This window comes from Hyposmocoma kahamanoa, unplaced genomic scaffold, assembly GCF_003589595.1.
Source record: "Hyposmocoma kahamanoa isolate Upper Pololo Valley unplaced genomic scaffold, ASM358959v1 181, whole genome shotgun sequence".
In the NCBI taxonomy this organism is placed as follows: domain Eukaryota; kingdom Metazoa; phylum Arthropoda; class Insecta; order Lepidoptera; family Cosmopterigidae; genus Hyposmocoma; species Hyposmocoma kahamanoa.
The window spans coordinates 247583-274449 of NW_020653712.1; the positions used below are offsets into that span (position 1 = coordinate 247583).

Sequence of the window (26867 nt, forward strand, 5' to 3'; positions counted from 1 at the left end):
AAATGCAGAATATTTTTGGAATATACGGAGACGTACACACAGGTCAGTTGTTGGCGCTGTACTATTCCAGCTTTCTAATTTGTGATATCAGCCCAAACGACAGTTAATATTTAAAAGTGATAAAAGGCCCATTTGCCTGATGAGTTGCCAAGGATGGATGGCCCTTATTTCGTCTCGATTTCTGGTTATGTACCCGACAATCAATGATAACAGAAGACTCAAAAGTGAATGACTATGGTGGAACTCATCATCATCAACTCGTTCTAAAAATATAGGTTCGTAACGACAAAAAAGCGGGATGGCGATACACACCTCATGTAGCGGTGTCTCACAATGATGCATTTTAGGTCCCAAACTGAATCATAATAATAATAAGAGTTCATGGTAAGGCCCTGAACGTAGAACTTCAAAAGATATTTAATATCTTTTGAAGTTTTATTTAGCGAGAATTATAATAAATAAATTGTTTATTGAATAACTTATTGTACAAAGGAGTAAAGTAAAGACTTATTATGCGTGGCAACGTAAAATATAACATATATACCTGAACTAGGAGATTTCTGTATTTCAGGTAAAAATAATCTTATAAAATAATCTTGCGCAGCTAAACGCCACGTAGAGAAAAACGAGATTTAAAATGATTTCATCTGATAACAGCAAAAAAAAATCCTTGCCAAGGCTCCGTCGTTTTCGTTCAGTAACTTAAATTTTTTGAGTGTCAACGTCAAATATGAAAAATGAAAAGAAACATATCCGGAAAATATATATTTTAAATTTTTATTGAATTGATATTCAATTATTTTTGGTGAAATTACTCCACTAGTTTGTTATAATTATTAATACAAAGATCGAACACTCAAAAAAAATTCCACCGATCCGGCCGGATTCGAACCGACGTCTTCTAGTTTACCGTGTCAGACGCTATACCAACTAAGCCACGGAACGAACCAGCGAGCGGACCTCACGAATTTTTCCATGTGCTTGCGTCGTGTCTTTGTATTTGGTTTTTCAACGACTTTTTAGTCGTAGCGCCATCTATGAGAAATCTATGAAAGATTTATCACCCAGTTAGTACCTTTACAGCTACCAGTCCTGGCGAGAGATGTCGCTATTCACTGTATTTTAAATTTTTATTTAATTGATATTCAATTATTTTTTGTTAAATTACTCCACTAGTTTGTTATAATTATTAATACAAAGATGAAACACTCAGAAAAAATTCCTTCCATCCGGCCGGATTCGAACCGACGTCTTCTAGCTTACCGTGTCAGACGCTATACCAATTAAGCCACGGGACGAACGTATATATATATTTTGTTAATGGAATTTTTTTCCATGAGCCAACACTAGTCAAACAATTAGACTTTCGCGGTTTTTGTGCATTATGTAATGTGTAACTCACCTTCAGCGTGATGTTCTTAAGTAGCGCGTCTTCAAGAACTGCTTGTAACCTCTTGTTCATTTCTAAGGATAACTCTAATGTCATGCCGTTGGGGTCTCCGCCCCACACTGCTGCCATCGCGCCACCCCCCAGGCGGGCAATCTCTCGCTGCGGCAAAACATTTTTTTTGTTATTGGCGTGTACATAAACTTCCCTGTTTGTCGGTAAATATTAACGATAATTTTATTTTTAATTTTTCCATTTTAAATATCATTCTATCTTAAAACTAACCCACTGATGTAACTCTGTTGTAAATTCTCAGTTTTAATCTTAGTTGCAAGGCTTTCTCAAGACAAGCATACATTTGCTTAAAGGGAGAACCTCATCTACCATTGTTGAACCAAATTGAGAAATAAATAATTTTTTTATATTTAATATTTTAATAAACATAATCTAAAAATAGTGGCAAGAAAAATAAGGGTCGCTGAAAAGAAAAACTAAATTTTTAATATCAGTCGTTTTGATTAAATTTTAATACGTAAGGAAAATTATTGAATAATACCTTTGTACCTTTAAATACCTTACTGTACCTTTTTTAACTGGTTCTTGCCTAATTAATTTATTCTGGTACATATAGTAAAGGGCCCATTTAAGTGCCTCTCAGGCACATCATTATTACTAATTGTCTACAAACCATCCAATAGTTTTATTTTTAATAATACCCAGCGTCGGAACGAACAAGTCGTGCACCACCACTGCGCCCGTCATCTTGGCAAGTCCCATGTGCCTGTAATTTCACCAGCACCCTTACCCTTCTAAGCCGGAACGCAGTACTGCTCACTTTACTACTTAGCGGCAGAAATAGGTACGGTGGCAGTACTTCCCTGGACGAACTCTTTCACTACTGTTACAAAAAAAAGTAGCCTCACAAAATGGCCGCTATGAACTGTCAAAATCTACCCGCCATTGATGGAAAACTCTATATATACAACATCAACAACATCATATGGTGGTGAAATTACAGGCACATGGGACTTGTCAATTTATATCTCAGGGTGACGGGCGCAGTGGCAGTGTTTCTCAGATCTTTGCGATTTAAAGCTCTGAGTAACTGTTATGAACAGGCGTGTAGCTTACCTTCAGGCGCATGACTTGTTCGTCCCGTTATTCGATATTATAAAACATAAACATACGTTGCTCTGATCCCAAAGCACTTGCATTATGGAAATGAAACTAAATAAAATAAAATAAACTGAAACTAAAGCACTTGTGTTATGGAAATCGGAAACAACTATGGTACTACAAACACCCAGACCCGAGACAATATAGGAAAATTAGTTTTTCTACACTGGAATCGAACCCGGGACCTCAGAGATGACGACACCATGAAACCGGTGTGCAAGCCACTCGATTATAGAGGTCATCATAATGACTGCAAGCAGACTATGTTTAAGCTGCATTTCAAATTTCTTCGCTATTAAGCAATCACAATGCAGTTCATGATTACTGAGCAGAAATTTATGAGTGTTGAACGTTTTGGTTATAATCCCACTAGTGTAACATGGACTGCGTGGTAATTGCAAAATAGCACAATAGCTGGTGAGTGGCCGGCGTGAGGACGGATTTGCATATCTAGATTTAAAAAAAAATTTGGTACCTTCGTGAGCCTCCTTTTCGGCTACAAGTAGCATGTGAGAACAGACAAATTGGTAAATAATTTTCCGATTGAAAACTAAAGAAAAGTGGTTTCAATTTAGCGCCATCTTTTGGGTACTTCGAGAACATTTAATTATTAACGGCGCCATCTTACAACCATGTCTGTTACCTTACATGCGTGATTGATTACACAACAGATAATGTAATTGTCATTTAAAAGCGAGAGTTGTGTCTTCCTTTTTCTACCCTAAATGGTTTTGTGTTTTTTCTCCGTTCCGTTTATACTTTCAAAAATAAACTCAGAGAGGACATTTTAATACTGCAAAATACGCCTTTAAGATAAATTTTACTTGTATAACGCAAAGAGAAATAATCGCAAACACTGTAGGCATATGGCAATATTATTTTTCTGATCTAATTGAGTTACTTATGTTTACCTGTTATGTTGTACCTATTTTAATGCGCATCCACAATTTTTTATTTTATTTTTAATTTAATTTGTAATTTTTATTTTTAAATCGGCCAGTTCGAAAAGGGTCCACGGAATACCAGGGTTGTGGCTCCGCCACAGTATTAGCTGAGTCGGGCCCTTTTCGCATAAAATCATATTGTACTTGTAACATGTGTCTGCGTTGAATAAATTTATTTTCTTTCTTTCGTGTTCCATGCCATCTCTTTTCATATCACGGTATTCCTATGGGTTATTTTTCTCCCGGAGCTACGAAACAAGACGCATGATGCAAATGAAGCTTCATACTTCACATTGTTTTTTCAAATGGTCGAGTATTACTTATTTGACAGTAATTGTTTCGGACTGATGTCGGACGGAGAACTCTTCGATATTTTAACCGAATCTTCGATTCGATATCGTTCTCGAATCGAAGGGCACCTTCCGAGCTATTCAGAACTTTCAGAGATTTACGATATCGCTATCCAACAGCGTTTACGGAGTTAATTGGTGAAATAGATTATAATGAAAATCATTTTATATACATTTTTAAGACTTTAAATGCCTAAAATATAGGAATGCATTAGTCTTGCATTAAAATAAATTAATAAAATTGATAATAAGAGATTTCCATATTACACTCCTTCTTTGTAAACAATAGACATTCGGCAACATTCATTCGGTAACTGTGTTCTGAATAACATTTGCAGCCTTTGCCGGTCGAGAAACTCGAGGCATCGTACGGGTGTGACGTCATTTCGGTTCGGTTTCGAATATGACAGTTTGACGTTCGATTCGGGTGTAGTGAATAAAAATGAAAAGAGATCGGTCGACAACTGAGTTATCGTAAGGTTATGAATAGCTAGCACTATCCAAAGCGGCATTTTCAACTGACAAACTATACTATAACGACAGATGGCGCCACAAGAGATACAAATTCGTCTCTATTCATCTTATATAGTATTTATTTATATAATATATATCTATCTAACCTTATGTGCATCACTATCCTGCGAAGCGACAGCTCCAGCCGGCATACTGCACAATAGATGTCGCAGCAATCGACTTTTAGCGCGAAGTTCGGCGGTCAATTGTCTAGAATGTTCTTCAAGAAATTCGCATCGTTCTGATCTTCGAGCGGCTGCTCTTTGGAGAGAAACTATCCTTTCAATTAACGCTTGGCGGTCTGGTTCTCGAACCTACAGGAACGGAGAAGAAATTAATTGTGCAGGAAATGCAAATGAATATCATCAACCCATTTATACGTCCCATTGCTGGTCGGAGGACTCCTCTCCGTCATAGTCGACTTCACAGGTTTTCCGAGGGTGACGAACCTTCTTCGACGTGTAGATTTCGTCACAATGTTTTCCTTCGCCGAAAAATTCATAGTAAATTAAAATTTTAATTTCGCACTTAGGCTGCCTTTCTACCAGAGATGTGCGACGTAGCGAGGCAGTGTGCGAGGAGAAAGTCCACCAATAGGATTACTTTATTTTCATAGCCTCGCTTAGCGCTACTCCGGTGGTAAAGGGTTAGCGGAGCTAAGTATTTGTACATCCAAATGTACAAGTAAATGTGTGCGAGGGATGCCGGCGAGGAATGTGTGCCAAACGGCGTACGAAACTAGAGCTACTGAACGTAGGACACTAACTGACATTGACACATCGCCACCGCTCACACCGTACCCCGTCCGCGCTGAGCTGAAAAGAGTCCGTAACGCATCCTCGCACCGCCTAGACACCTCGCACATCTCTGGTGGAAACACAACCTTAAATTTCGAAAACTCTGAGGTGCCTGGATTCGAACCCACCTTTACCTGTACCTTTATGGTTTAAACAAAGAATCAAACAAAACTTGTTGTTTATGACGTTTGTAGTATGGTCGTGCGAGATTGTTATTATTTTACAAATGTCCCTGTACACTTTTAGTATATTGCAAATTAATAATTTTAAAGGAAACTATGGTATAATCTATATATAATTATTACAACGCCATCTTTTAAAAGAAACCCCTACTACAATACCCCACCTGCTACACAAGACATACAACATAATACTAGTATAACTACTCAACGATAGATGGCGTTTTCGACAATTCACACAAAATAATTCTAACCTTTACCAATAATTTGTTAAAGAAACTTGGATGTTTGATCTGCAAAAATAAGGTCTGTGTAAGTCATTAATATAAATCGTTTGTCTTACCACTGTTGATTGCGGTTCCTGGTTAGGCGTGCAGAGAATACGTTTTATTAATTATGGCAGAATAAGATAAAGGCTGAGAGGCATGGTATGAACAAACTATACTCTAGCCAAATTCAATGTAGAATAAATGTTAACAAACAAAAACAGATGATTTTTAGGGTTCTCACCTTAAACTGTTTCAAAGTCAAAGCCAAATAATCTTCATTTCATAGGTAAGCAAATTACACTTGAAATCATCATACAGATTAAGCTCTACTGCTTATTAATAAGGCAGATTCCCCTGAGAAGAATAAGCAAGAAACTCTAGGGGTTGCTCTTTGTAAATATACATTTCAATTCATTTAACATTACAATATTTAATTTAAACTTCTTAGATGGAGACTCTTACAGATGTAAGAGCTAAACGAGTCACCTACCACGGATTTTTGTCATCCAATTATGCAGAAGCTGTATGTATATTAACCTTAAGTATAAATAGGAAATTAAACTATTTTTCCGAATTTAAATCGCGTATATTTGTTTTTTCAAACAACCCGACGTTTCGGGCGCTTTAAAGGTCCCATGGTCACGGTTGACTGAGGTGGTACAGTCTTCAATCAGTTATGTCTAATATTAATGCAAACCACGAACTACGATTTTTTAATTTCGGATTCTGTAACGGTACAGCGCAGACGTTGCCAGTTTTGTTCATTATTATTAGTTACAGTAATAATTTACTTAAATCATCTTCTGTTTTATCAAATCAAATAAAAACCAAAATTCATTTAATTGAAACAGATACAGTAGTTGGGATGGGACTACATACAATAGTTACACAATTATGTATGTAGTCCTATCAGGATCTATCAATATTGAAAAACAAAAAAGACAAGTCCTCAAATTGAAGGCGAACGCAGTCTCATGCAATAGCTTCATTGCATGAGACTGCATTCGCTGATCGGGCTGTCAACCCTACCAGCCACAACGCGAAGAACTTCATTTGAGCTGCCATGGATACAGCTTAGCTACGAGGCAGCTCTCATTCTAAGAATAGCATGAAAGCCAACCGTGTGAGCTTCTGCGAACACGCCTGATGTGATTTTATACTTGAATTATTATTATCTTTTTTTCTTCATGCTGTGCTTCAATTTATATCTAATTTTGTAGTCGCAAACTGTTATGTTTTTTTAGTAATATAATGTGTGTATACTGTGTCTTGTACAGAATAAATGATTTCTATTCTATTCGATACTTCCTTGTACGAACTGTTTCACGAAGAGCCTACATAAAAAATGTAGCTTACGCCCTTTTTTCAAAACACCAACGACATTAAGTTAACACAGTCTTGATTAGACAGAAGTATCAAACGAAATTATCACCATATACATATATAAGTATCTATAACTGTAACAAGCCTTTATTTCTATTCTTCTTACCTGCACGTCAGGCAAAGATGCTGTGTGCCCGTTCGGTAATCCTTCCTCTTGCGGCGCGCTTTCTCCGCTGCTAAGTGACGATATGGACCCTGTGAAGATACATTAAAATTAGTTTATTTATTTTTAAGACAACAAACAACACTTCAAAAAAATATTACAAAGTAGAAAAACAGTGACGCAGAAACTATTGGATCCCGGTTGAATCCGCCGTAAATCGGACCAGACTTACTTCGGTATTCTTCTTTTCTTCAATAAAACTCCGTATAACTCAAATCTTCCGTTTATTGAAGCTTAGGAAAGTGAATTGTATACATTTCTATAAAAACTTATTTGAACACCTTATCTCTATATCCATCTGACTTACAAGTTGAAAAATCGAACAACTCGGATCGGAATATCGAATAAGAAAGTGAATCAACAAATCTTACAAGAATCTCATATATATACATATATATATATACTATATATAAATATACACTTAGAATTATAACACATAGAAACCTAGTCCGCATACGCTAAGTGAGGCAAATTGAAGCGCTCCCAAAGGGCCTACACGAGCGGGCGGGCCGTCAATGCTCAAGGACAACTTGCACCGCGAACAGCTCAAGAATTGTAGCTAAAAATGACGAAATGTGCGGTAAATGAGTGTAAAAATACGTCAGACATAAAATAGATACTAACATCACATTCCACAAGGAAGTAACGCGTTTCAACTTGTATTTTTATATAAATATTCACTAAAACCGAAAATTAACCTACTGCTAAAACTAGCCTACATGAACGTTGATATGAAACTATCATTCTATGCGTTATTATTCTAAGTATATATATATACGCCGATACGGCGTCTCCCACACCGTACCGGCCCTATCAATGCACCGCGGACTACGCCCGGCCAATAAGAGCCCCAGAATTATTTACGTAATTCTACTCTTATTTTCTCTGTACCGGCCAGACGCATACGGCCGTCCATAACAGACTAATTCTGCCTCAATTAAAGGTCGCCGCAACACGTAAATGGACACGACAGAAAAAAAATAAACAGGTAACTTACAATAAACCACTAACTTAAATAATAACAATAATTAATAAATAAGCAACAATGAATTCATTACTATTATTAAAAATGTAATTATTAAAAACAAAATAAACCAATTAACACTATGTGTAATGTAAATGTAGTGTTTGTATATCTATAGTTAATAGATATAACGCTGTCTTGGGCACGCGGGTGGCGAGGGTAAGTTCTCACGTGAGAGCTACCGGCGAGAGAGGACGCTTACCTAACGCCATCGAGTATATAACCAGAAATAGAGACGAAATGTCATTTAATTTGCTTGAAAACTATTCCGCCATGTCATTACTGTGGCAACTGCGCTCCGATTGGCTAGCCCGAGTTCGAAAATTTTAACGGGTGTCGTCAATTGTTTCACTTCAAATCGACCAGTTAACTTGAGCTTTGCTATAATGGACGAAAATTGCAAAATTACATATTTAATATTTAATTACCGATGAAATGTGATTCCATTTGTTTTGTAACTAGATATTTTGCTGTTTTTCCCACACCACCGAATAGAACAGTACGGCATTGTTAGAGATATTATCATTATTACAATAAATACAGAATATTTTTTGGAATATACGGAGACGTACACACAGGTCAGTAGTTGGCCTGTCTATATTTCAGCGCAAATGAGAGTTGATATTTATAAGAGCTGTATCGCTAATGTGTTACCAGGAATATATGGCCCTTATTTCGTCTCTATTTCTGGTTATATACTGGATGAGTAGTAGTTACTTAAAGGAGATCAAGAATAGTTTGTTAAATCACTTACCAGTGCGTGTTGAGGTGGTGTCAGGTGGTGGTAACTTTGCTTCAAGTTGTTCGCATCTTTTTAGTGCTCGTTGGAGTTCGCGGTTCAACTCCTGTAACAAACACATTGTTGCAGACTACGATATCAAATGATATGACGAACAAGTCGTCTGCCTAATCGCATAACTGCCCATAAGACTTGCAGTGCCACTCAGAGCTTTAAATCGCTAAGATCTAAAGGCCACTGCCATTGCACCTTGAGACATAAGACTGTAATTTCACCAGCACCCTTCAAAACCGGAAAACAGTAATGCTCACATTACTGCTTGGCGGCAGAAACAGGTATGGTGCCAAGTATTTCCCTGGACGAACTCTTTCACAAAGAAGTCTGTTATTTTCCGGTATCAAATGTATAATAATAACGTACACACTCAACATAGTCCCGCACTAGGGAAACCCTGCATCGCGGGTGGCATGGACACACATATAGGCAACCACAAATTATACCCAAACTCACGAGAGAAACAAATGTAGGCCATACAAACATTTCTCACGGCCCGGCAATCGAACCTGGGACCTCTGCGTGGCAGTCCGGCATGATAACCGTTCGGCCACAGAGGCAGTTGTGACGAACAAGTCGAGTCTTGTGAAAGAGTTCGTCCAGGGAAGTACTGCCACCTTACCTATTTCTGCCGCCAAGCAGTAAAGTCAGCATTAACTGCGTTCTGGTTTCGATGGGTAAAGGTGCTGGTGAAATTACAGGCACATGGGACTTGTCAACTACTGTCACCTAAACACCGAACACTTAGAAAAAGTTTCTTCGCCCGGCTGTAATCGAACCAACGTCTTCCAGCAAACCGTGGCAGACGCTATGCCAACTAAGCCACGGAAGGAACTAGCGGACCTTACGGATTTTTCTATATGCTTGCTGCAAATCTTTGTTTTTCGTTTTAATGACTTTTTGCCATAGCGCCACCTGTTAGAAATATATTTCTTCACTCAAAAAGTCGTTAAAAACCAAAAACAAGACCACAGAAAGATTCATAAGATCCGCAGTTCGTTCCGTGGCTTAGTTCGCATAGCGTCTGGCACCGTTTGCTGGAAGACGTTGGTTCGAATCCAGTTCGTTCGCTTCCTGAGAGGAACGAGCAAGAAACTCTAGGAATTGCTCTTTTCAAATAAAATTAAATGTTATGGAATACACTTTGAATCCTTTTTGTGTGGAATCTAAACTCATGTCGTCTTTAAATACATCTTTATCTAACACGTAGTATTTGAAATTGTAAAGGTAACTAACTTGTCGGACAATTCTGACCTTTATAGCACTGGCGTGTTTCTTTTTCAGAACATCGTTCTCTCCCGTCTCCCATTCTAGCTTCTTCTTTGCATCTGCAGCTTCCTCCGTGAGCTCTGCCACCTATAAAGACCATATATGTATTTGTAAGAGAATAAAGAATATAGATATACAGGGTGTAATCGTTAAGTGTGCCCAGACAATTATTCCGCAATTATACGAGATATCAAAAACCTTTAAACTCAAATCGAAAATAAGTTACGTAATGAGTTAAACGACATCAATTAATTTTTTTAAACAAAAATAAAATGGTTCCATACATTTTAAATGATATTCATAGAGATGGTAATATTTTGTAGGTAATTTGAATTTATTGTCAAAATAAGAATAAAGATAACACAATTAGTAATCATTAGAACGTCGTAAGATTCACAATTCAAGCATTTTTGTCAAAATTTTACCTTTTTCACAATCTATCGATAAAACTGTCGACAACAACACATGACTATTTAAAATTTAAAAAAAAACTGGCAGCCTCGTATTACCCGTCTTTAAAAAAGACAGACTACAGTAAAATTACTATCTGGCACTAAAAGCTCTTTAAGTCTCACATACAGATATATCTATTGCAATAAAATTATTATTATTATTATTTCAGTTTTCCTATAATGATAATTTTCGAATTATGCCATATTTGCATTGAGGGTGAGAGATGTTTATAGACGACACTTGTAAAAATGTTTATTGTAAGTCATACCTTCCTAGCGAGCACTCTGTTCTCCTTGTTCCGCCTTTCGGTCTCCTCGTTCAACGCAGCACGTAGTGATGTACACTCTTGCTCAAGTTCAGTTATTCGCTCGCGTAAAGACGCGTTGTCAAGTGCAAGCGCTTGAGCCTGAAATGAACGTAATTTTTTTTACAAAATGGTTTTTATCTACACACATATCATAAACCCTCTATGATGTGTTCAAAAACCCCAAATTACGACTAGCATAAAGGTAAACTGTTTTGTTAGAACGAATTTCTTATCTGTGAAAATGTTATTGTTGCTTAATATTAACGTCAAATTCGATTTTGTTATTATATTCAAATTGCGAACATCTCTGAAAAACAAGATGACGCTACGACTAAAAGGTCGTTGAAAAATCAAATACAAAGACACGACAACAAGCACATAGAAAAATTCGTGAGGTCCGCTGGTTCGTTCCGTGGCTTAGTTGGTATAGCGTCTGGCACGGTATGCTAGAAGACGTCGGTTCGAATCCGGCCGGATCGAAGGAATTTTTCCAAGTGTTCGTAAATCTTTGTGTTTATATTTGAAACAAACTAGTGGAGTAATTTAAAAAAAGAAATTGAATATCAATTCAATAAAAATTTAAATATTAATATAGTAAAATAATACCAGAATAACATAATTAAGTCCATTATTAATATGTAATTTAAAAATAAAAGTTGGTTCAGAGAACCTGTTTCTTTTTTGAAGTCGGTCAATGAGTAAAATTACCCGACTGAAGTCGGTCAATGAGTAAAATTACCCGACCACACTTGAAAAATACTGCATTATTGTAGTATACCTTAGCATGCGTGTCACTGCTTGTCGCTCGGGCAGCTACGTGCTGAGCAGTCAAGGTGGCGGCGTGCTCCAGCGCAGCTGCCTCGCGTCTAGCGCACGTCTCGGCACGCGCTCGTTCAAGGCGAAGGGATTCTTCTAGGGAGGTCGCACGTTCTGTCTCTCTATAATTTGAAATTGACATTACGTGATTTCTTAATTATAATATATCTTTATATTACTTATACCCTAGTCCCTCAGTAGGGGTAGGCAGAAACCACGGAACGCCACTTTATTTTATCCACACACAACTCTCGAGCCTTTTAAAATTATAACTTTTTTATTTAAAAAGGGATTTTCTTACCTGACCTCAAAAATTTTAATGAAACCGGTTACCAGAAAGTGCGCGAAACCGGATTCATCCCCTAGGAGCGTTTGCGCACTACGTCCGATTCGTATTAGTTCCGAATCCGAGAAATGACGGTCCGAAACGTCGCAGGGATCATTTTATCTCTAGGTGTACAAGCGATATTCGTTTTTCTCGGATTCGAATAGGACTTAGTGCACAAGCGACATCCAAAGCGGGTCCGAGTTTTCTAGATTTGTATAGTCTCGGATTAGGAACAAATACGAATCGGATGCATACTGACCAACACTGAGGTGCCCTCTTTGCAACAAAAAAGAATTAATCAAAATCGGTTCACAAATGACGCAGAAATCGCGTAACTTACACACAAAAAACCAATCAATTTGTGAAACTCCTCCTTTTTTGAAGTCGGTTAAAACTCAGGACTTCTATACCTTTTCTTATTCAAACAAAATAATCTTTATTTCATAGGCAAGCATTATTACACTTGAAATCGTCACAATGGTTAAACTCTACCGCTCATTCGTAAGGCAGATTCCCCTGAGAAGAATGAGCAAGAAACTCTAGGGGTTGCTCTTTGTAAATAACATTTACAATATTTTTTTATTTGAAACATCAGATTGAGACTACCTCCATGAGCTAAACGGGTTACTACCACGGATTTTTGTCATCCAAGTACGCAGAAGTTGTATAATAACCTTTAGTATAAAGTTTTTGTTTCACTATAGTTTTAAACCTCGTGAAAGGCAAATTTTGTGTATCAACCGGAATCTTGTTATAGAAGCGTATACATTGCCCCTTAAATGATTTTTTGACTTTGTGAAGACGACTATCAAGAAAAGCTACTTTTTTTTTATTCCTCGTATTAATGTTATGTCTGTCACTATTTTTCATAAATAAATTACTATTCCTTTTAACATAAATTACATTTTCATAAATGTACTGTGAGGCTAGTGTAAGAATGTTAATTTCCTTAAACTTATCACTCAAAGATACTTTGCGGCCCAGATTGTAAATTGCCCTAACTGCACGTGTCTGCAGGACAAAGATTCTATTGATATCAGCGGCATTACCCCATAGCAAAATGCCGTATGTCATTAGACTGTGAAAGTAGCTGAAGTAAACCAATCTAGCGGTTTCGACGTCTGAAAGTTTCCTTATTTTTTTAATCGCGTACACTGCAGAGCCGAGCTGTTTTGATAACTTACTTAAAATGGAGACCCCATTGTAATTTAGGATCTAACGTTATACCTAGAAACCACAAGATTCAATTTTTCGTTACTAACTACAATATTTGTAACCGTCTCTCTAACATTGGGTAATCAAATCAAATCCAAAATCATTTATTCTCAGACAACTACAGTCCATATTTTACAGTTATAATATTAGCTTAGATAATTAGAATAATTAAACAAATTAAATTAAATATCAAATAAATCATCAACATGGTTTTAAATGCAGTTTCATACAATGTAGCATGATCGGCCAATCCACTCTATCAGCCACAACGCGCAGAATCTCATTCGTGCCGCAACGGATACGACTTATTAATGAGGCAGCTCTCTTTCTAAGGATAGCATGGAAACCATCCGTGTGGGCATCCGCGAACATGCCTGATGCGCTGCAGTACCGTGGCAAACCCAATAAAACCCTGAACGCGTTGTTGTACTGAACGCGCAGGGCGTTGATTGTAATGTAAATTTTACGCAATTTGTTTTTTTCTCATTAAGGAGTAGGTTATTAACAGCAAACCAATCAACTACTTTAGATATAGCATTCTTTTATAATAAGTATCAAGTGACGGGATGAACAAGTCGTGCGCCTGATGGTACGCCACACACCTGACCGTAACAGTGTCAGCGCCACTCGGAGCTTTAAAGGATTTTTTTCTAAGTGTACGATCTCTGTATTAATCATTATAACAAACTAGTAGAGTCATTTCACAAAAAATAATTGAATATTAATTCAATACAAATTCAAAGATATCTCTTTCAATCAATTTGTTATTGAATACCGTCAGAAAAATCTTGTTGAAATTGTCCCGTGTGCAGCACGCCATAACTGTTACGTAAACTGTCACTCTTCCCGCACCTCGCACCTACCTCAGGAACCGTTCAGTTAAGCGGTAGGTCGGCAATAAATGATACTAGCTTACCTCTGCAACTGAGCACCTAGTGTATCAGCTAAAGCCGCCTGTGCCCTAAGCGCCGCTAGCTCCGCCGCTTCCTCTTCCAACCTCAAGTTGCTTTCTTTCAATTGTTCCACCTAGAAATGTAAAGTAAAGTTGCATCATCATTTTCATCGATATATCACTAATATGAAGACGGAGTAAAATGACATTTGTAGGGTTGGGAGTTGTTATAAAATTTTAAATAGTTATGTAGTTGTTGTCGATAGTTTTATCGATAGATTGTGAAAGAAGATATAATTTTGCCAAAAATGGCTGATTTGTGACGTTCTAATGATTACTAATTGCGTTATAGCCTTCTTTATTCTTATTTTGACAGTTGGCCTACTAGTATTGAGATAAATTTTTATTCATATACATTTTAAAAAGCCGTAGTATTTTTCATAAACGTAGTTCCAAATACAGTGTATGTATCTACGAACTCACAAAAAGTGACAATTTAAATGAACTTGTGCTCAGTAATTGGATGAATAATGAGTCGAGGATGATTCTCATGACACAAGTTCGGCTATTTATTCCATAAGCGTGATCAATATTCAGCCGATAGTCGACAAAATATTTATCGACTGCAATCACTAGCTGCTACCAAGTGGGCAACACTTTTGCGCAAAGAACTGTCATTTTACTCCGTCTTCAAAAAAGACAGACTATACTCTATAGTACGTAGTATGTTTATTTCCTGTATGTGTAGGCACTTACCTCAGCAGTAGCACGAGAGAGAGCGCTACTAGCGCTGTCTCTCTCCTTCCTACAGACATCCAACTGTTGTGTTGTGGTCGTAAGGCGTTTCTCTAACTCCTCTCTTTCATGTCGACAGAGGATTAAGGATGCTTGGCTTTCTTTTAGTTCTTGTTCTGCGGATAACAAAGAGAATTTTGACTATAAACTTTTCATTACTTAACATTTAAGGGATTTAATTTTTATTGAATGTCAGAATATTTCACCACCATGATATTCAATTATTTTTTTTGTGAAATTACTCCACTAGTTTGGTATAGTTATTAATACAAAGATAGAAGCGCTCGTGCACACGACACGAAGGATCGCAGACACACAGGGGAACACATCAGTGGCGAGGTGTCTGGATAACTCGATTCCCACCGGCTTGCTTTAAATTTCCCGCGTACCTATTACCAGTTGCCCAGCGCATACCCCATCGCTAAAAAAACATTTATTCAAAATATTCATTATTAGACGCGTAATAACTTGTACAGATGCATCTCAACCAATCAACGCGAGGTAAGCCGGCGGATCGGCGAGTTCTATTTCATTCATAAAATCAACGCGCTCCCAACAAAATATACGCACACATTCGCAAAAATCCGGTCTATGACATATAAAGAAATGGCAGCCGAAAAGCCACAGTAATTAGAGTTATTGTCGAATAGCGTACACTTAAATTTAAACCTTATTCCAGCACATTATAGTTTAATATGTTAAAAACTTTATTAAATAACAAAATTATTTTAATAGCAAATTAATACAAAATATGGTTAATTTCTATTTTGTAAATCTTAACGATAAATAATGTTACATATGTATCTATATTTAACGGAGTGTTTCTTCTAATAGGATTGTGTAACGAATGTATGTAGAATGTCATGGTAATTCGTAGGTAATTAAAATAGCAACGCTCAGCATTCATGAGTTTGTTTACAAACTTTTGCATCGCGACGGGCAGCATAAAATGTAAAATGACTTTGTTTTTTGTTTTTTCAAAAAGTTAAGCTTCGGCTGTACCAAGGAAAATTTTCACATCTCACCACTGGAACATGTACAAAAAATTCCTTCGATCCGGCCGAATTCGAACCGACATCTCCTAGCAAACCGTGTCAGACACTATGCCAACTAAGCCACGAAACGAACCAGCGCACCTCACGAATCTTTGTATATGCTTGTTGTCGGATTGTTGTCTTTGGTCTTCAACGACTTTTTAGCCGTAGCCGTATCTATGAGTTCATTCCGTGATGGTTCGTTCCGTGGCTTAGTTGGCATAGCGACCGGCACCGTTTGCTAGGAGACGTCGGTTCAAATCCGGCCGGATTGAAGGAATTTTTTCTAAGTGTTCTTAAGTAATTATTAATCTTTGTATTAATAATTATTTAAAGGATTCGTTTATTCTTTCACATAAATTTGGCCCAAAACGTGTACCTCAAGTAATATCGCATATTATTTAAAAAAAATAATTAAGGTGAATTCATAAAAAAAATGAAATAGACTTTATTAATCACTAGTACCACTCAAAATTATCATTCGATCATATAAATGACTGCCACAAAATAAGTATACTTTCTCTGTGCTCGGCCAAATATTAGGCATACAAAATGTAATGGGGTTTTTTTTATTATGACAAGTGACGGGACGAACAAGTTGTGCGCCTGGTGGTAAGCGACACGCTTATCCATAACAGTTGCAGGGCCACTCAGAGCTTTAAATTACAAAGATCTGAGGGGCACTGCCACTGCAACCGTCACCCTGAGACATAACTTGACAAGTCCCATGTGCCTGTAATTTCAGCAGTACCTTTTTTTATCCCCCTTCCCTGGACGAACTGTTTCACAAGTCTGTTACACTGCTATTAACAAGTGTATACGTTACAGTATTCCTCGCACGCGGTTTGCGTGGATTCCATTTTACGACAAGGATAAGCACGACCGCGTGAACCGGCCTTTAGTCTCACCTAGTTGTCTAGCCCGTAAAGCGTCTGTGGCATTGGTCGTGGCCGCTTCCTTAGCCGCCTCAAGTTCAGTAACTTGCTGGGACAGCTTCTCAGCCCGTTCCGCGGACTCCTGAAAAACTCAATTAAGAAAAGCTCAGTTCCCAAATTGGTCCTATCGGGAATTGAATCCGGAACCTCCTTGTCCAGCGCCCATAGTGCAAACCTCCCGGACCACAGAGGCCGTCTTTCATACATAACCGTTGCGCGGGCGGCAAGTAGGACTGGCACTATGATAAGTTTGCTTTTGTCACCAGAGGTAGCAAACGGAGATAAAAGAAATATGCAATAGATAAGGTACCTTGTAAGCATCCATCTCGCATCGCAGCTTGCTCTGCGTCCATTTGAGTCTGCCTTCCAGCTCGCGCATGTCTTCACGTATCTTCGCTAGCTCGCGCTCGCTGTTCGATAGCTCATGGCACTGAAATAACAAACACAATTTTCAACTGTAGGCAGAAGAGACAACGGTCTGTGACAACCCTGTGCACTGCCTGATCTTATAAGGTTCCTGTGCGCGCATAGGTTATAGTGCCCGTCCCGCATAACCAAGAGGTTGATAGGGACGGTCACTATAATAAAAACTTATGTAGAAAAGGTATGGGAGCTGTAGGTAGAAGTGGCTATAGTTTGTCTTTCTTTTTAATATAAAGTAAAATGACAGTTCATTGTGCGAAGGTATTGCCCGCTTGCAAGCAGCTAGTGATTGCGGTCGATAAATATCTATCTATCTATCTATCTATCGACTATCGACTGTATGTTGGTCACACTTATGCAATAAATAGTTTTGTTTTAATAGAAATGTGTATGAATAAAAACTGATTTCAATTCTAGAAAGCCGACTATCAAAATCAGAACAAAGAAGGCAAAAACGGCTCATCTCGAAAGACCCATACGCTCGATTGCTGCTTTGTTTTGGGATTGTAACTATAAATGCATGTTTCGTCACCTGTTACTATGTCCCACACCAAATTCGTTGAATCTGGTAAGCATGGCATTGCACCAAGTGACGCGAACCGTTTTTTGAGCCTCAGTCAAATTGTGTGGGATCCAACGAGAGCACAGCCTTTTCACACCCAAATGTTTGTGTAGTGTTGATTGTATTTAACTCATGCCTATGCCTAAAGATGCTCGAATCTCATGGTATGTCACATGCCTGTCTGTTTTGATCATAAGGCGCACAGTATCGATGTTTTTGTTTCACAGCAGTGGACGGGCGACTATCACGAAATTCGTCACTGAGATTCACACGACCGCGTTTGAATTCTGCAAACCAGTTATAAATAGTCGTCTTGTATGGTGCTTCATCGCTAAAAGCCGTTTGGAGCCGAGCGAAGCTCCGCTGAGCTGTTAAATTACACTTAAAGTCGTAGAAAATCATACTACGAAAATTTTCACGAGTTAAATCCATGGTGACGTAGACAACCAATTTCTAAATTGACGCCACAATGTAAAAACAAGTGACAGTCAGATGAAACAAACTGTATTCTACAGCCAAAGAGTTCCATTTTCAAATGGGTTAATTAATTACTTTTTAAATATTGTTTATGTAAGTGGCCAGTTCCAGAAACTTATAGTGCGCCCTACGTAGGTAAATAACTTTCGACCGTTGTATAGAGTGTTCGGAGTGTGCTAATAACTAATGTAATGGACATTTTTAGCGAAATTCAGTTATCAAAATATCTGGGATCAGCATAACGAATCGGAAATAATCGGTTTTTAATATCTCATTTCAATTCAGTTTTATTGTTAAGCAAATTCAGCGATGAATATCACGATGTTTTACTACAACGATATTCAATAATTTTTTATGAAATGACTCCACTATAGTACCGGCACGCTATGATGGCCGTTTTGACGTTTGTCCGCTCATCAAGTTTCGTATTAATTCATAACTACGTTGAAGGAGCTAATTGCTGAACATTGTTGTCAACAGTGACACGCAGTAAAAATTTATGGATGTATAATTTTATGACACAACTCGGCATTTGTTTTTCGAAATTCGAAATTAAAAAAAATGAAATCTAATACGATCGTCACTTATGGGCTCTCTGCCCAGCACAACTTCTACCTCCGGCAACCTCGCGTCAAGCTCAATGAAAAACAAAGCAGTTTCGAAATTACGATATATTAAGTAAACATTTTTATTTTAGTTTTATTACAACTGTTTAATCAGCTACCCCCTGCAATACTAGTTATAAATCTAAAAACTTATAAATGCGACTCGCATTTGATTATATTTTTTCGATAATGAATTGAGATTTGACCTCATCATTGCAATCTGTCAAAACGGCCACTATAGCGTGCCGGTACTGCAGTTTGTTACAATTTATTAATATAAAGATCTGACACTGTATGCTGAAGGCGCTGGTTTGAATCCTGTCGGAACGAAGTAATCTTTCTTGGTGTTCGTGTCTTTGTATTAATGTAACTAGTAATTGACATTTTTTTAAGTGACAGTATGACTTTAGGTGCCAATATCTCGAAAACTACCGAAATGCAAATAATAATAAGTTTGCAAGTTTGTTTATTTTCTCACTATAATACTCGTACAGGACATTTTGGTTATCAAACCTGTAGATCATAGAATTCGTTTCAGACGTCTGAAGAACATGGAACTTTTTTTTATATTATAACAAGTGACGGGGCGAACAAGTCGTGCACCTGGTGGTAAGCGACACGCCTCTCTATAACAGTTTCAGTGCTAATCAGAGCTTTAATTCGCAAAGATCGCTAAGAGTCACTGCCACGGCGCCCGTCACCCTAGAATATAAGTTGACAAGTCCCATGTGCCCGTAATTTCACAAGCATCCTCACCTTTCCAAACCGGAACGCAGTAATGCTCACATTACTGCTTGGCGGCAGAAATAGGTAAGGTGGCAGTACTTCCCTGGACGAATTCTTTCACAAGGAGCTCTACTGCTATTAAAATACAAGAATACATGTTATTATCACTAGAATTGAAGGAAATTTTGGTTATCAACTTGGACATACATAGGTTAAAGATGAAGTGACCTTCACCAGGATGTTCATAGTTGAAGAAGAAAGCAGTACATGCGTACAGTTACTCATACGTCCGCCGATTCCAATCACAAAATTATGCTAAATTGGCTCTTGTATGATATATCAATATTTTCAAATATCTATTTTTATTATTTCCGTCCATATATGAAGTTTCGGAAACATTTATAAATTTTTTGTCAAAACATTTATCCGTTCCGTTGAAATCCTATTGTTTGAAAAATGACTATTGTTCCTTGTTTGTTTAAAGTATCCTAGTTTCATATATACCTTACTTGAGTTACCCATTACCTTTTTAGTCACTAGACTCAACAAGAGGAATAGGTATATCGAAAACTATTTTTTCGAACCCATATCGCGATGTTTTGTTTTTTTTTAAACAAACAACATCTACCGTGACCATTTGATCTGTAAAGGGCCCGAAATGTTGGTCTGCTACTTCTAACAACTTCATTATTTACCACATTAAGATTAAAATCGAATAACATTAAAATTTCAGACAGGTTTTGGCACATTTTGGGTACGAGAAAGTTTTTAAAACAGTTTACAGAAAACCTTCTAATGTGATATACTTTGTAAAGTCCTTCTTCTGGAACCTGGAAGCAGTCATCAATCAATCGGATGTCTAACCGATCATTACAGACAGAACATCAAAACTGCCTTGCCGGTTGTGGTACATAAGATCCTAAGTCTTGCACATGAACTATTTAACCCGGTAGACAGCATTGCTGCTGTTGAAACAATTGAAGCGCTGGTATATTCACAAAGGGGTTCTACACAAAGATACTTTGGAAATGGTTGAGAAATACGTTGTTAAGAAAGTCATAACATTTGTACTATTAAACACGCTCGCATCCTACGTAAGTGGTCGTCCAAAAAACGAAAGCATGTATTACATTCTACTAGCAACGAAATTACATGCGCCATTTCAACACATAGAGTTGGAGCAAAAGCCTTTTATAGATCGGAATTGTGTATATCAAAATTGTTTCTTTACCGAAGAACATAACTATCTAGACGACGTCACAGACTTTGACGTCGTTCTGTTCAACCCTGTGGGTATTAGAAGAGGTGAAGTGCAGAGACCAGAAAAGCGATCTAATAGACAGAAGTATGTCTTCTACAGCTTGGAGGCTGCAGCAAATTACCCGTTCACATCAGAGTATAATGACTTTTTCAATTGGACTTGGACGTATAAGTTTGATTCGGATCTAGTCTGCCCGTACATTGCAGTACGCAACGATTACGGTGAATTAATCGGCCCGAAACCCGAAATGAATTGGAAGGCCCCTCGTGAAATGAAGCCAACGAGTAAAAGTATCGTACGTAAGTTTCGGAAAAAGAAAATTGCTGCTGCCTGGTTTGTTTCGCACTGCGACGCTATAAGCAACAGAGCTCAGTATGTCAAGGTGTTGAAAAAAGAACTAGCCAAATATGAGCACACTATAGATATTTATGGATGGTGCGGCAATATGTCTTGCAATGACGATGAATGCTTTGCTTCAATTGAAAATTATTATTACTTTTACTTGTCGTTTGAGAACTCGTTCTGCGCCGATTACGTGACAGAGAAAGTTTTACATGCTGTGGAACATTTTGCAGTGCCGGTAGTCATGGGGGGTGCGAATTACACTAGGTACTTTTCTCCTTTTCCTATTTTATTTATTTATTTATCTTAAAGGAAGACCAACAGCTTAAAACTAACTTATATAATAATAGTAACAACTGAGAGCCAATTATAGATCCTCACAAATAGAAACATAATATACGAATGCACAATTTAAATAACCTATCGTTATAAACATGACTTAATACGTAAACAATAAAACTAGTTCTGGCCCTACCATTAGTAATGTCGTCACTATGGCAAGTCCGAAATAATAGAATAAACTGATTCAGTGACCGAACGGTTACCACGCTGGACTGCCACGCTGAGGTCCCGGGTTTGATTCTCGGGCTGGGAGAAATATTTGTATGGCCTACATTTATCTCTCTAGTGAGTTTGAGGTTGTCTATGTATGTGTCCATGATACCCGCGATACAGGTTTCCCCGTTTATTCCCAGTCGTCACCACCGGCTTTGTTCCCGCTGAACTGAGTTTTATTTTATTTCCTTTCGATAGTGGCAATACACAAACATTAATTGGGATTTTTTATTCCATTTGTTACCACTGGCAACCACTGGGATATTTTTAATTCCATTTGTCGCTAGTCGCAACAACAGATCTTTTTATGCCATTTGGTACCACCTGGTAACATATGGGTTTTTTCCCATTTGTCGCCAGTGGGAACAAAGCCAATCGTGATGACTGGGAATAAGCGGATTTCCTTAGTGCGTGTTATGTGTCAACCCTGAAGGCAACATGCTGACCAAGATCACATTGCGCACGACACCGAATTCTAGAAAACGTGCACTTCAAGTAAACTGCAGACGCAGCGTCGTGCCTCGTGCCGAACCCATCAGAGCAACATGACGCCGCGCGCCTCCACTTTGATTCCAATATCGATCGGGTCGACTAGCATTTAGAATTAACCAATTTAAATTGTAATTTCTTTCATTTAATTTATTAAATTAGTTTGAATTTATTTAGGTTTTTTTAGCCCTCCGGCCGTGGCCTACGTAATTTGTGGGGCTATGAGTGTGTGCGTTGCTATTATTATTATTATTAATAATAATAATAATAATATTTTATCTGTTGCTCATCATCATGATAGGTATGTCGCTTACCACCAGGCGGACGACTTGTTCGTCTCGTCACTTGGTAATAAGAAAAACCAATAATCCGGAAAAATCATCGACTTTGGTTATTACAGCGAGAAACAACAACCAAATAACGTTTCTTTCTTGTCATTTTCAGATTCCTACCCGACGGTTCATACTTGGACGTGAAATACTACAACCCGTCCCAACTAGCTATGAAAATGGCTACTATTATAAAAAATAAACAGAGATACTACGACTACTTTAAATGGCGTCGTTATTACAGTTTACACGACATTAACGAGGTACCGGAAACTGACATCATCTGTTCCATGTGTGCGTATCTAAATAAGAACTTCAAACTGAATAGAACGTCCGTATATCCAGATATAGTTCGATGGTTCAACGATCCTAAGGACTGGCCGAAGGATCCAACTGAAAATGAACCCGAAGAGCCAAATGTATTAGTAAAATTTTTTACGGATTTGTTAGAATATTATAAACAGTGAAAAGTGCATTTGTGTACGTCGAACGTTTGACGGTAAACATATTGGAAATGAAACTATTTTTAACCAACGTCGAAAAACGTTTCGTGATGACTGGACCGACTTCGATGATTCTTTTTTGTTGAAAAGAGGGTACCTCAGTAGTGGTCACATTCAAATTTCAAAAATATATTCCACCTCTAAGCGCACTGTATCCGATTCGTATTCATTCGGAATCCGAGACAATACAAATCTAGAAAACTCGAACTCACTTCAGATGTTGCTTGTACACTAAGGCCGATTGGAATCCGAGAAAATACGAAAATCACTTGTACACCTATTGATAAAATGACCCCTGTGACATTTCGAACCGTCACTTCTCGGATTCGGAACCGTCTACTCTCTATCTCCGTCCGACATCCGTCCGAAACAATTACTGTCAAATAAGTGATATTCGACAAAATTAAAAGACAAGTATGAAGCTTCATTCGCATCACGCGTCTTTTCATTTGGTCAAGTATTGCTTATTTGGGAGTAATTGTTTCGGACGGATGTCGTACGGAGATCGAGAGTAGACCCCCTGATACGAATCGGACGTAGTGCGCAAACGCTCTAAGGGTGGTAAATTAGGATAAATGTAATTCCAAAGAAATTAAAATGTTATGGTAACTTAGAGCTGATCTAAAGCTGGTAGTGACAGATCAGAGGAACTCCTCAACAGTGTACAACAGCTACGTTATGCTTGGGCTCACATGATGCGTTTTGACGAGAACTTTCACATCATGCGTTTAGGTTGTCGTTGAGGAGATCGCGGTAACAAACACAACGAAAGGGGATAAGATTTTGAAGTCGGTTTTTTTATTCAAAACTCATAATTATTTCGGACCGAATTCATCAGGGTATTCGGCATGGAGATGGAGACTGTGATCCACGCTCTGGATGTTACTTGGTGCAATAAATTCAAATCATCAATCAATCAAATATGGGGATGTTTGAACCAGCTAAGATTCAGAGCGATCCGTTTTCATTGTACTAGTTGGATAAAAATGGCTAAGTTTGGCGAATTGCATTATTAATTTTTATGTGACGAACCTGTTGCTGATTTATATTTGTGTCTCCCTGACGAAGCCTATGTCGCGGATTGACACAATTATGTTATTAATTTAGTTTTTAAATGAATTGAATAGTATTTAGTTTTTGAATGAATCAAATTGTATACTGTATCACAAAAGAAATTTTCTGAATTCGGACCAAATTCACGTGATATTTGGTTTTTCAAACAAACCAACGTTTCGAGTCGTTAAAGATCCCATGGTCCCGCCTGAATAACAAAGAAAAAATGTTACATTTACAATGTGCTGCACTCGCAAAAACTTAAGGTCCCCTTACAAATACCTATATTTCTACTTTATTTAAAGCGGCGATGGACATTGCACAGAATGAATTATACAAATGTGTTGATATTGATTTTCTTGTCTTGGTAAAATATATCGTCGGTTTTTTTGTAGAAAGGGCGCAAGCGCCAATTCGAAGAACTTTTCAGGGGAGCATGTTTTAGTTTTTCACGACGGTTTTAAAATATTTACGTACCGTTTTAAATATTAATTTTAAAACAAAACCATAATTGAATTTTAAAGCAGAACGTAAATATTTTAAAACTGTCGTTAAAACATAAAACATCTCCCCATTACAAGCTCATGATAGAGCGGTTGCCCTAGATTGGCAAAACAGTCACAGGTTCGAGTTCTGTCGGATCGAACGAATGTTTTCTTTGTGTTTGATCTTTGTTATTAATATTTGTAACAGACGTAGTGATGATGTAAGGCTGGTTTCAGAGCAGTGCGGATTTATTTGCGGACCGTCCGCGCGGTGCAACACGTGTGGCGTTTGAACATCGTTTTGCAGTGACACGGATTGCTCCGTACGTCGCGTACGGAACACGCTCCGCGTTAACCCCGCGCTGGCCACCCGTGCTTTGTTGGCGACTGTCTTCCGTGAATATCCGCACTAAATTAAATATTCGATTCAGAGCACTGCGGATTCTACGCATGCGGATGGCACGTAGGCGTTTAATCTGTATAAACCGTACGCACAGTTGTGAATCCAGCCCATGAATTGCACTTATGTTGCAGCAAGCACATTGCTTGCAGAACAGATAGCCGATGGGGCCAAAGAGTTCTCGAGTGAAGACCGCGTACCGAAAGACGTAGAGGTCGACAAGGTGGACCGAAGAACTGGTGAAGGGTGCAGGAATCTGCTGGCTTCAAGCAGTACACGGCAAATCGTTGTGGCGTTCTTTGGGGGAGGTCTATGTCAAGTAGAGTCTTTCCGTTGAAGATGTGACGATTGATGTTGTACATCTGGGCGAATGTACGCCTTGTACATATATGAAATTTGCATTAGGGATGTGTCAGCGAGTCCTGGAGCGCAGTATCTTGGAATTGAAACTGTCAGACCGCGTGCGAAACACCATACGCTCCAAAACACAAATCGTTGACGTTGGTCATAAAGCCGCGAGTTTAAAATGGAACTGGGCCAGACACATCTGCGGCATGTCAAACGAGCTGTGTGCAAAGACCACCACGGAGTGAATCCCACCAAGCGCAAGACGAAGCCGTGGAAGACAGAACGAGATGGCGTGTATTGGACGCGTATATGAGGTCTTGGCATGTAGCGGCGTTAAATCGCGAAAATTAGAAAAAGGGAAGGTAGGCCGTTACCCTGCACTGGGACAATAATGACTGAAATATGTACAACATATTTGCATAATTGCTGTTCACCGTAATTATGCATTCTACTACTTCAACCGATAGAAACAGTATGTTTCGACCCATCCAAAAAATGCAATTGAATAAAATTTATAATTTATTGAATTACGCTTTTTTAATTCATTTTGCTTGAATAAACCTGTAACCATGAATCATTGTGTGAATAAATACTAAAGTCAATTTGGATAAGTAACTAAACATAAACACACTGGTGTTTGTGCAAGCGAATCATCATTGAGCTAATAGTCGAAATAAGTGGACAATCACTCTTGTAAAAACAATCCAGCAGACTTGTTAGTATGGCGATATATTCAGTCTGCCTTCCTATAAGTATAGCCTGTCTGTCTAAATCTAAATGATTTTTTAATGATATTTATATACGCGCCTGGTGACAAGCAACACGCCTGTTCATAACAGTTGCAGTGCCACTGAGTGCTTTAAATCACAAAGATCTGACTAGAACTGGCACTGCGACTGAGACATAACGATGTCTTACTTTCTCAAACTTGTATCTTATTGTTACGGACGGCCGTACGCGCCTGGCCGGTCAGAGCTAGAGTTCAGAGGGGAATGATTAATTCAAGAGCTCTGATTGGCCGAGCGGCGTAGCGACCCATTGATAGGACCGGTACGATGTGGGAGACACCGTACTTGTATAAATATAAGCAATAATTGTCATTCGAATCAATCACTATCAATCACTCTCACTTGTTACAATTAGTTGTTTCTTGTAAGTCAGATCGACATTATATGAATATACAGTCCACTTCAGATTAAGGAAGTTTCATTTTACAATAAGGATATCGAGGGAAGATTAAAGAAGATAAGTTCAGTTTGGCTGAATTTCTAACAGTTTTGGTCCTTC

The 26867-nt window shown here is 38.1% G+C and overlaps 1 protein-coding gene across 4 annotated transcripts in view; it reads right to left on the reverse strand.

Annotated features, from left to right (window-relative positions):
* The window catches only part of LOC113226062 (coiled-coil domain-containing protein 186), a 54405-nt gene that overhangs the window by 1221 nt on the left and 26317 nt on the right, over positions 1–26867 (reverse strand). The window contains exons 3-15 of one of the 4 annotated variants that reach the window (XM_026458575.1): positions 17333–17452; positions 16996–17104; positions 15015–15169; positions 14283–14392; positions 11786–11945; positions 10969–11106; positions 10233–10334; positions 8940–9030; positions 7105–7193; positions 5690–5707; positions 4478–4684; positions 3039–3059; positions 1403–1549 (exon numbers count right to left, since the gene is read on the reverse strand). In XM_026458575.1, coding sequence (XP_026314360.1) covers positions 1403–1549; positions 3039–3059; positions 4478–4684; positions 5690–5707; positions 7105–7193; positions 8940–9030; positions 10233–10334; positions 10969–11106; positions 11786–11945; positions 14283–14392; positions 15015–15169; positions 16996–17104; positions 17333–17452 — 1467 coding nt within the window. The remainder of the gene's footprint in view (positions 1–1402; positions 1550–3038; positions 3060–4477; positions 4685–5689; positions 5708–7104; positions 7194–8939; positions 9031–10232; positions 10335–10968; positions 11107–11785; positions 11946–14282; positions 14393–15014; positions 15170–16995; positions 17105–17332; positions 17453–26867) is intronic. The other 3 variants (XM_026458576.1, XM_026458577.1, XM_026458578.1) reach the window with 3 other exon arrangements.